The 12,331-nt window shown below is 32.1% G+C and overlaps 1 protein-coding gene and 1 pseudogene across 1 annotated transcript; one reads left to right on the top strand and one right to left on the bottom strand.

The window, feature by feature from the left end:
- The first annotated feature begins 1,557 nt into the window (after positions 1–1,557).
- On the top strand, positions 1,558–2,764 carry LOC107619115 (uncharacterized). Its single transcript, XM_016321338.3, has one exon. It carries the CDS (start codon positions 1,628–1,630, stop codon positions 2,420–2,422), a length of 795 nt encoding a protein of 264 aa, XP_016176824.1. The 5' UTR covers positions 1,558–1,627; the 3' UTR covers positions 2,423–2,764.
- Positions 2,765–3,417: 653 nt separating this feature from the next.
- Positions 3,418–4,894, bottom strand: LOC107614908 (putative serine/threonine protein phosphatase 2A regulatory subunit B''delta pseudogene; annotated as a pseudogene).
- Positions 4,895–12,331: the final 7,437 nt, after the last annotated feature.

Raw genomic sequence — 12,331 nt, 5'->3', positions numbered from 1 at the left:
GAGAACTTTTAACATCAAGTAAAAAAATACAAGAAATGTCACATTCAACTTAAAATTTTAAAATATCAAATTAACAGATTTCTCATCTTATAAATTTTTATTTTTTCTTGTTTCATATACTCCTTTACACTTGCAATATTAACTCCTACATCTACATGTATCAAAAACCTCAAAAGATTACTTTGCATGTTCATCAGAGTCCAAATTAAAGTTGAAGAGGAATTAGCTCAACAAAAAAATAATCACAGTAGTTGGCTCAAGTTTGGTACTTTAGTTACACCTAGCAAAGAAATAATTGCAACATGTAACTTATATGAGAGAAACAAAATCAAGTTAACGTAACTTTATAGTCAGCATGTCAAAATTTTGCAAATACATAATGAAGTGATGACGAGATGCATGCCACCTTGATTTTTATCAATATAGAGTAAACTTTATGTCATGTGTATTTTACCCTTTAACATTAAAAAATAAGAGAAATTGGCCACCATTATACACTTTTTCGAAATGTGATAATATATGGATATTTTTTGTTAAATTTAAGGGGGGAAAACACATCTATCAAAGTATAGCTACTAATATCGTCTTCTAGTTAGATAAGTGGTAAACAAATTAAAATTGTTACCTTATTAATGGCCACGCATTCGAATTTTGCAGGAAAAAAATGTGCTAAAACAAAAAATCGATAATCATGGGTCTCCGAACCAAATTTGTAAGAATACTTAGCATATAATTACTAAAATTTCTGTGAAGCACTAACATACTAATCCCAGGGGTGTTGTAAGTAGTGGCATATAAATGGCAACTTAAGGATTCCTAATCCCGTTGAAAAGTATATTAACATGATATAGACTATACAAAGTGAAAAATATTAAGGACATCCATCAAAATATTGAACATTAATTATTAATTAGGAGAATAGATACGATGATTACTCACACAAAAATATTTAAAATAATTTCTAATCATTTAAAAATATTAATTAATAATAATTAAATAATTTAACATGTTTGACTAAATTACTTAATATAATAAATATTTATATTTTAACTATTATCTACATATCAAAACTGCTCTAAGTATCTTAACGAATGAATCACTGATAAGTCATAATTCATCAATCAATAATCCAAGACCATCTCACCGGAATTTCTTTGTTTCTGACAAGAACCAAATTGGCACAAAATAAAATAGAACTACTGCAATGAATTTTCTCTTTTAATAATGTATGATGATATATATGTATATACTAAATAGTACTATTAAATAAAAAAAAAAAAAAGTGATGCGGCGGCTAAAATTTGGTGATGTTGGTTACACCTTGCAGAGAAACTTTGAAACAAATACCAATAAGATATTCAAAATCTAAGTCACCTAATTTTTCTAACTATCAAAGTTGCATTGGAAGTGCATGCACGAATCGTACTCTTTTCAATAATATTATTAATTAAGACTTTAAGAGGCAGGAAGTTGAACTACCCTGTACTATAGTCATCACTAGTGTCATAGAACCCATATCTATAAAAGGCCATAATCACACTCACATATATCATCATAACCATAATTACCAAAAGGCTTTGAAATCCTTTAGATCTTGAAGCTCTATCATCATCTGCTAGATCAAACCATGGCCTCTTTCAAATTTTCATTGGCAATTTTACCACTTTTGCTCTTAACTTTTTCTTCAATTACATGCCATATAATGATTGCAGAGGCACGCAGTCTCATTGACTCTATGCCGCAGCCAGAAGTGCCAAAAATTCCCAAGGCAGAGTTGCCACCATTTCCTAAGATTCCAGACATACCAAAGCCTGAGCTCCCCAAGCCTGAACCTCTACCAAAACCAGAATTGCCTTCCTTGCCCAAGGTTGAGTTACCACCACCAATGTCGAAGCCTGAGATACCCAAAGTTCCTGAAATTCCTAAGTCAGTGTTGCCTAAAGTTCCCAAGATTTCCAAACCTGAAATTCCTAAACCAGAATTGTCAAAAGTATCTAATATTCCAGAGCCAGCATTGTCTAAAATTCCTAAGCCAGAACTACCTCAGACTTCTGAAACCCCAAAGCCAGAATTGCCTAATAAAGTTCCTGAAATTCCAAAACCAGAATTTTCTAAAGTCCCTGAAATTCCGAAACCAGAATTACCAAAAATTCCTGAAATTCCTAAACCAGAATTGCCTAAAGTCCCTGAAATTCCAAAACCAGAGTTGCCAAAAGTTCCTGAAATTCCTAAACCAGAATTGCCTAAAGTCCCTGAAGTTCCAAAACCAGAATTACCAAAAGTTCCTGAAATTCCTAAACCAGAATTGCCTAAAGTCCCTGAAATTCCTAAACCAGAACTACCAAAAGTTCCTGAAATTCCTAAGCCAGAATTGCCTAAAATTCCCGAAATTCCAAAATCAGAATTACCTAAATTTCCTTAAATTTTCAAGTCAGAATTGCCAAAATTCTCAAAACCAGAGTTTGCCATTTATGCTAGAGCAAATGGAACTCAAAGTCCCTGGAATTTTAATCCATAGATTTGTACTATAGTCACTTCTGTCATATTATATGTCATGAAGTACCACTATATAGTTCCCTATCATATTACCGTTTGATGTGTGATTTACTTCATAGTGCTTAGGTTATACCATCGTCTTGATTTCTTTTCATTGTGTATTTGTTTTAATATTATTTGTTGCCAATTGAGATAGAGTGGATCCAATAAAACTTGTTTGTAATTTTTACTTTGTTCTGTATGATTAATACATATTGTTAGTCGTTCATTTGAGTTTATTAAACAATTTACCTATCAAATCGATTGGAATCCATGTGTATCAATCTTGCTAAGTGCCATTACAGATATAGCATAAACTTGAGAAATAAGAAATACAACGTTCAGATATAGTAGCCCAAGAAAACATGAATACATCAGTTTCGAAACTCTGCCTTTTTAATTGATGAAAATAGTTCAATCACAATGCAAGCAAGATGTATTAAAAAAATTTTAGCCCCGTAAAATATCTATTTATTTTAAAATTTTGGTCTGTAAATAAAAAAATTCTTTTTTTTTAGCCCATAAAACTTTATTCTTGTTAGAAGATGTTACAATTTGCTTTTAATTTCAGTGATAAATTGATAATAGAGCAAAGATAACATTAGAAAAAAATCATTATATATGTTGTTTTTTTTTAGTATTGTCAAATATCATGTTATTGAGTTTCAAATATCGAACAAAACATTAACACGATGAAAAAAAAATTGTGCAATTGGATTGTAGGTGTTTTATTTTTGTACACCTACTTTATCATCATTAATTTAAATGTGGTTCTTATACACTTTAACATCTTCTATCTTCTCCGTCCTTAAATTTAATAGGTATAGAAATCAAACAACAATGAACTAAAATAATAATAAAAACTACATATATATGGTGACCCTAAAACACCTTAACCTTGAGAAATTTAGTTAGATTGAACAGGGTATTGAAAAAATGTCCAGAGCTTTTACTACCTTTGAGGTCACGCAGAGTGATATAACCCTCATTCTTAGGGTTAATCATGTCAAACATCATGCACAATATATCCTCAAAATATATAGGTTCAAGTCCCAAACACTCCATTCGATGCAATTGCTCTTCATAGAAAAATTGCAGTTCATGCCTTGTTAGAACTTCATCTCCATCTAGATCAATGCACTTTAACCAATACTCAAGGCTTGGTTCAGCTAATTTATCCTCTTCTGCAGTTACGAAATAAACAAAATCTTCATAACTCATCCTTCCTTGAACCTTACTGGTAAATTTTCTTGGAATCTCGGTGAATATTCTGTCCACGATCCGATAGGTAAGAGCATGGTTACCGTATCTGATAAGGCTTTCTTTTTCTATCAAGAAATTGTTGTCGGAATCCAGCTCCCAAAACTGGCAGTATGTAGAGTAAAATTGTTCATAAGAGAAGAATCTCAAAACCCTATTAATGTCATCTTCTTCGTCAACTTGATCCATTGCATCAATCAAGGTTTTGCCATAACGCTTCAGCTCTCGCAGAGTAATTCTACCGTTACCAGATCTATTCACGTAGTAAAATATTTTGTATATTACGGTTTCAGCGTATCTTTCTTGGAAATCAGGTGTGTTCTTCAAGAACTCTAGCCCGGGATGAGTTTCTAGAAGCTCGTATAGCACCGGATTAAAATCGTCATGAGTAAGGTAATCGAGCTCTGGCTTCTTTAAAAGTGTGTATATTTTAGTTGCTTTGTCACACGTCAGCAAGTTCTTATTGATCCAATAATCATAGAAAGCATCCTTCGTGAGGTAGTTGTGATTTTCATTATTGTTGATTTTTCTGAACAGAACCTTCGAGAAGAAGGACGGCAGGTCGCAAACTTCCTTCGTAACAAATTTGAATTCTTTCATGTGCATAAGGTGTCCCGCTTCTTCCCCGTAATCATTGAATAATTCGTAGATCTTAAACCTGCATTCTTCAATCATCTCTTGTGGTGCTGGACGCCCATGTTCAAAGTAGAACTGCCGTATATTGTCATCGCTAGCAGCCTTCATATTATTACAGAGGTCGGTTCTCGGCGTCGCGGGGCGATTCAAGGAAGTAGGGGATGGCGTGCATTTTGGCGAGAGAGGTGGAAGACCTTTTGATGATAAATTAGACAAATTATTGAGTGTTTCATTCTTCAATTTTGCTTCGTTTAATAAAGTCGTTATGAGTCGATTGCTCTCCGGAAGAGAGAGCCATTGGTCGAAGAGAGACTCCAGAAGAGCGGCGTTACTCTTGAGAACCGGAGCAGGCACCTCCGGCAGCTCCAACAAGTCCAGGTCTAACACCGCCTCATTGCTATCGACCTCCATCTTCATCTGAATATCAAAACCGTCGTGGTGATTAGCAAGAAGCTCAAATTCAGTGCCTTTGGGATCGGAAATCTAGAAAAATGAAGTGAGATTTTTGACGGAAAAAAAAGGATGCAAGCTGTTAAAATTCTGCATGTCCCCGTTATTTTTTATATTGGTAAGGTACAGTTGTTGTTACATGCAGTTTTGAAGTTTTTTTTGGCTGGCGTTGTTATCTGAATTCTGAAGGATGCGTTGTGTAGCGTTTTTTTGTTGCAGCAAACAATTAGCAAGGTCATCTTGTCGTGTGTTAATGCTGGCTTAATACTGATTTTCATTCTAAGCGGAAATAATAACTAGCTAGTTCATTTTTAGAGAATAAAGATAAATAAGGTTATTTAGGATAATTATTTAGAGATTTTATTATTATTGGAAATGAGTAAATAGGTCACTCTAGGGTGTTTATGGTCCGGCCCGGTCTCGAAGACTCGGTCCGGTCCTGAATCTTTTAGAGGTTAATTTGGTGTGATTTTGGGTTTAGGGTCGGGTAAGGGTCTCAAAAATAGATTTGGTCGGGTTTGCACTATATCTCGGATCACCCAAACTCGATCTGGTGGCCTGGTCATCATATACAATTAATATTTTGTGTTATTAGTGATGGATGATGGCTATTCTCATGTGAAATTTAAGTATTGTAAACCTTAATATTTTGTGTTATTAGTCATTGTAAGACTATAAGTTGATGTTTTATATTTAAAATGTACAAGACTTTAGGCTAATGCATAATATTGTGTTATTTGTATTGATTTAAATATTTGGTGTTATTAGACAATATTAGTATTGATTGTGGTTATGCTTTAATTTTAAGAAAGGGTTGGTTCTTATTATATTTTTCTAAGTAAATTTTACCATGTCAAATAATGGTTGGAATATTGGAAATTTGGATATTTTCACATGTTAACTTACAAAAAGATAATGTTAACGGTCCGATTTTTACCCGATATAATCGTGACCTAAAAGTGTGTAGATATCATTGGGTTTAGGACCGGGTTTGAATCTAACGAATAAGCCCAATATATATTTCGAGTCGAATCTAAATCACATCAAATTCGTTTTTACCTGACCCATAAACACCTTAAATCACTCGGACGAAACACTTAAACTGATCTCTTTGTTATCTATGGATCGATGTTTTTACATTTTTAATGGCTGATAAATAATAATGCAACTATGTTAATGAATTTTGACACTAGATTCGGTTTTGGAAACTAATTCATTTATCAACCATGTCAAGCAAATCTATTAAATATTACTAAACTCGGTTTTTTTTTTTAATTAATAATATAGCTGATGTAACATATTTTTAAAAGTATTTTTATTAGTCACAAAAAAAAAGGTGTTTTTATTTAATTTATTTAAACACGTTAATAAATTAATTTTTGGTTTAATTTAATTGATATAAATATTAAATTATTTAATATTTTATTTGATCACATTAATTATTGTTGAGTTTGAAAAATTAATTTTGTGATGAACAAACATTATATGTCATTAATCAATTGTTTGTGTAATATATATTTTTTTTTCGGTAAATTTTGTGTAATATATTTAATTAAGTGTGCAGAAAATAAAATGAAACAATTTAGCCCAAAGAACAATTGTCTAAATCTCAAGTTAAGCTCCATCACAAATCTTGGATCCAAATAAAAGAAAAGAAAGAGTTGGCCCAAGTTCTTCAAAGTTCATGTGGTAACCTACACTTCCCACCATCACTTGAACTCCAAATTCATTTTGATTAAAGCTTTCACCAAAAGCCAACATTTCTCTTTTCTCTATCCTCTCTTTCTTGCTTTGTTCATGTCAATCAAAGAAGAAGAAAGAAGAAAATGAAAACCACGATAAAAAATCACGAAGAAAGACAAAAAGAGCATTGCCAAATCAAAGCAAAAAAAAGGAGCTACAATTAAGGGGTTACAAAATTTTTGTGTTATATCAATAATTTTTTTTAGAGTTCCACTAGGAAGTCAATAGGGTATTTATACAATGTGTACAATGAGCTGCTTATTTAGCCCAATATGAGTTAAAAATAAAAATTATCCACTAAATAATAAATTTAAAAACTCTTATTCAATTATTTCACAACAAATTTCAAATTTCAAATTCTCTAATTTCAAATTTCAAATTTTTAAAAAATTCAGTTAGTTATTTCAAAAAAATAATCATCTGAAATCCTCCAATACTCTTCTTTTTCAACCAGCGGCTACCTCACCTTCATCAATAATCATCTCATTTCACCATCGCTACTTGACTTGCCACACGCCACTCACTCTTAATAAAAATAACCATCCACTTAAGGATAAAAATAATCATCCACATACCTAATAAATTGAACATCTAACATATTTTAATTATATATAACAAAACTCAATCTAATCAAAATAATCATCTACATAAAAATAAAATAACCATCCGCATACCTATTAAAATGACCATCCTAAATTGACCATTAAAATAGAAGAAGAAGATGAATAAACAGAAGAAACTATTATTGTGGTGATTGGTGAAAAATAATTTTGAAAGACTAGTCATGACAAAAGCAGCACTGTTGTAAAGTATAGGGCTCAAATCATGAAAGAAGCTAACCATGCTTGGATCCGAAGAAGAAGAAGAACAACATGGTGGTATCATTGGTGAGAAGAGACTTGAAAGGAATGGGAGAAAGCGAAGGTGCATCGGAGGAGGTGAGGACGGTGTTGGGAAGAAGGCACACACCGGATGCGACGGAGGCGCTGGACGTCCGGATTGCTACGGTGCCGTTAGTTCGACCCACACAATATGTGCGTCCTCCCTTAGCGGTGGCCTGTGCGGCAACGGCGTCAGTCGGAACAGTGTCGGCGCGATTTTCGATGGCGGCTGGTGAACGTGGCGTTAGTGTACTGGCGAGACTCCATGAAAAGGCATAAAACATTGACAAACCGTATTGAGAGAGAGGTGAGAGAGGGAGGTAGTTTAATTGTTTCCAAAATCGACAGTAATCTTAATATTTGATTTAAATTTTAAATTGAAAACTATTTAAAATTAATTAGTTGCTTATAATTTAATTTTAATTTCAAATTAACTCCATTGTATATATTGTATAAAACATACATTGTCTTCTCATACTTTTCTTTTTTTTTTTATTTTGTAACTAAAATTTATGTACGGCAGAAAACATGAAAAAGGAGAAGTGATAACGTATGTGTGTTTTTTTTTTCTCGCTGGACTAGTGCCAATTTAATTAAAATTATTTATAAAAACGCTTACACATGTAGCATCACCAAAATAAAAATATTAATACATGATTAATCATTTCTCATAACTAGATTCAATTAAAAAAAATCACTTTTCACTAAAATTTCACCTGTCATATATATTTATGTAAAAAAAATATTAATAAATTATCAAAATGTATTATTTTTGTCATTAATTAGTCATTAATATTTAAAAATATAAATTAAAATATATTATTAGAATATTAAATTAAAAAATTGAATTGATAACTAAAAATGATAGTCAAATAATTTTTTTTTACGTAATATCAATGATAAGAAAATTAACCTAATAAATTTCTTCTAATACATACTTATATACACTTAACTCTTGGCTTTTTATATTGGCCAAGAAAGTATGCATCTTTGCATTATGATCCCTTTAATGTAGCTACCATGCATTTATATTGTTATTATTTTATATATATATATATATATATATATATATAAGGGTATCCGATCACTACATTTCATACAATTTTTTCTTTTGTATCTTTAATTTTTGTTTTCTTTTTCTTCTTTTCTAATTTGTCTGGCCAATGATTGAGCATATGACTAACCCAAATGCTCATTTTTATTTAGTTTTTCTTGCTTTTCTCTTATCTTGTCAAGTCTTTAGTGATGAACAGTCCGAAGGTGAGTTTACTCTACTTTCTAAATTCTCCTAAATCATATATTTTTCATGATCATATGCCTTTTTTCTTATCTTGGAAAAAACTTTATTTTTTAAAAATCAATTAAAAAGTTTTTATTTTAACAACAGCTACAATCGTAACACTTTTTCTTCTTTATTTTTATTTTATCTATTAGAAAAAAAAATTGAAACACATAATAATATAGTGCTTGATAAATTAAAAGGTTCAACAAATGCTGGCTCCATGACTTTTAACGGCAGATTCCTAATATTAAAACGAATTACAATAATACTACTCATGCATTCACTTAGATATTATCCTAGCGCAAATCATGTTCATGCTCCTCGTCCTCTCCGCCGTCGGCATCGCGGTGGTGCTCCCAATGCCATCCGCCGACACCGCCTCCGTCCCCGTCCACTATATCCATTATTTCCATGGGTACCTCAACCCAAGGCTTTGCCAGCTTTGACAAGGCCTCCGTCTATGCCTTCCCATCATCATGAGTAAGATGTGCTTTCACTTATTTATTAGCGAAAAATGGATAAATAGATCATTAGCTTTTTGATCCGTAAACATTTAAATTTTTAAAGATTTAAGAACACATTTAAATATTTGATTTTTTTAAAATTTGGACATATAGATCTTTTATATTCACTTGGATATGTTAAATTTAACGAAAAAATTAAACGTAACTCCTGTTATATTGACCTGGTTGATACGGATGCACACGTAAGAGAATTTTTAAAATGGGATAAATTAAACCCAGGAATCGATATGTCTAGATTTTGAAGAAGTTAGAAACTTGAATGTATTTTTAAATTCTCAGAGACTTAAATATCCGCAGGCCCAAAAATTAGGAATCGATTCATCTTTTTCTCTTTATTAGGATTAACATTTTACTCGAACGATCAAAGATGTTCTGTTTAGTAGCACTACTAAGTTAATCAATAGTTCAATAAACTTTTATGCTTATGTTTGAGTTACATTTTAAACATTTTTTAGTTTAATTTTAGTACACTTATAGTATAACATATTAACATCCGTTCTTTTTAATTATTATTCATACGATCATTATAAAAAGACTTTTTATTGAGGTGATATTGTAATTGAATACATCTGTAAAATTACTTTATATTGATAGTATATTAACATTAATTTTTTAAAAATTATTTAAACATTGTTTTAGTTAGGAGATTGCTGAAGATGTCTTCTTATTAAAATATTAGATAAACCAATTTAGGTTAATCAAATTATTAACTTATTTGTCTACTTAAGGAAGTGTTAGAAATTTGAATTTTGACTTGTGTATGCAACAATCCATTATCCAGTAACAAAAACCCTTAAATAGAGTTGAGATTCGCTACAAATTAATTGTCCGTCAGATCGAGAATGTCGTGGGAAACAAAAAAATATTAGATAACGTATAGACTCGAATGGTAACACCGTTCAACAAAGAAAAGAGGTAAAGTAACGACAACAACCAGCAAAATCGATAACACTAGCGAAAAAAAAAAACAGAAAAAAAAATAGAGAAAACAATCGATAATAGTGAGGATTTTTTGCATGATAATTACTATTGTACTTTTAATATGGTGCCTAATTTATCGAAAAGATAAATGAATAATATTTAATAAATTTTGAACATTTAATTTTTTTCATAAAAAAATAAGTTAGACAAATTAAACACCATAGAATTAGTTTTTTTTTTTTTTTTTTTGCATAAACAAATCAAAAAGAAAATAGAGATGGCCTGGGAAAATAAGCCAAGGAAAAATATATAGAATTATGATGGGCTTAATGTGTGAAAATCTTAATATTCATTCATAGTTATTAGAATCGAACTAATAATTAATTCAGCAAAGAACTGAGTCACTAGTTTATTGTTGTAAATTATAATTTTGCGAAATATATTTTTTAAATAGACTCGTTAGTTTTTGGGTTTTTAAATAAGTCAAACTCGAATCTTAAAAAACTATAATAGATAACAAAATTAGGATTGGGCTATATATTTATAATATATATGATTGAGTTAAGTTTGTCTACAGTAACGTTCAATTCGACTCGGTCTATTTTTGCTCTTGTTATGATTCAGGGTTTAAAATGTAGAGTTTAAAATTTAAAAAGTTATTTCGTTATGATCCTATAACCAATTTACGTTAAAACTTAAAGAGATGATAATATGAAAAAAAAAAAAACAAAATAGACAACTTTTTTTTTGTCGATGGATTAGGCAACTCTTAATCTTAGACATTTCTCACTCACACTCACACACAATGAGTTAATAGTCAAAATTGTCCCTAAAAGATATCCCGATCTCCATTTTGTTCCCAAAAGATAAAATTAATTGAATTCGTCCCCAAAAGATAACCAACCTGATCAAGTTCGTCTTTCCGTCATTTTTTTTGTTGAGATGGCAAACGTTCACTGACGTATCCCGTTATCTGCCAACGTGGCAGACGCCAAGTAATATCCTTTTGTTGCTGACAAAATAAGTCTTTTAGAATAATTCAAATTAGTCCCCAAATAGATGAACCTTAATTCCCAATGCAGGAGGCTCATCGGGTCCACGGCTTCCCGCTGCCAGACCAATGCAGGAGGCTCACCAGGCCAGCGTAGAGGTCCTAGCAGCTTCCCTTAACGTTATCACCTCCCAATCCATGCTGGTTACACCGGTGCTGGATGGGCACCACATGTCCCGCGAACACCAGAAGGAATGACGGCAAGGACCCGAGCTCATAGATTCGTGCGCTCTTCTGAACCTCCATCCACCTCTCTATCCTCATTGTGTACTCTTCCCTCCCCCACCTCCCCAAATCCATCACCATCACCCCGTGTTGGAGTAGCAGGGCCTGCGCCCCTTAAATGTCCCCACGAATTTGATTCCATGTAAATTTTTGTCGTGCTCAGATCTATAATGATTTACATAGAATTTCTCCCTTAAGCTTCATTTCCCCATCCGTTCCTCTATTTATTATTTTGCACCGTGTTCCTTTTGTTCCAGGTATGGGGATGAACACAAGCTTGCTGGGTTTTCCGCAACGTTACAAGCTATTATTTTATTTGTTGAAAATGGGTACTGTGATGTTTTTGTTCTGGTTAAATATTACCTAATAGTATCTACTTGCGGAGATATTATGAATTTGAATAATTTGAGAGGGACCTTGCAAACATTTCCATTCTCTATTTTCAGGGGTGACCGTGTTAAATTGGTGACGGCCAGAAATCATTAAGTCTGATCACTTGCTTTTCTCTTTTAAACGTCTTTGTTCATGGATATACAGTTTTCTTTGCACATAGCTTCGTTACAAACTAGCACTTGGAGCCATGATAATATTGTTATGCAAAATGATATTTTATCGTTGCTTAGAAGCTAGAAAGTTTTAATTGGACTTATTGGTTGTTTGCTCTAGCTTTTGGGAATTAGGGTTCATCTATCTATGGACTAATTTGAATTGTTCTAAAAGACTTATCTTGTTAGCAATAAGAGGGTATTACTTGGCGTCTGCCACACTGGCAGCTAACAGGATACGTCAGCGAACATTTATCATCTCAACCAAAGAGATGATG

This window comes from Arachis ipaensis, chromosome B9, assembly GCF_059453495.1.
Source record: "Arachis ipaensis isolate K30076 ecotype BB chromosome B9, ASM5945349v1, whole genome shotgun sequence".
Lineage (NCBI taxonomy): Eukaryota > Viridiplantae > Streptophyta > Magnoliopsida > Fabales > Fabaceae > Arachis > Arachis ipaensis.
This window is presented reverse-complemented; position numbering and strand designations above follow the sequence as displayed.

Bases quoted from the DNA above. Each gene is read 5' to 3' on its own strand.
- LOC107619115 (XM_016321338.3), top strand. From the start codon at position 1,628: ATGGCCTCTTTCAAATTTTCATTGGCAATTTTACCACTTTTGCTCTTA.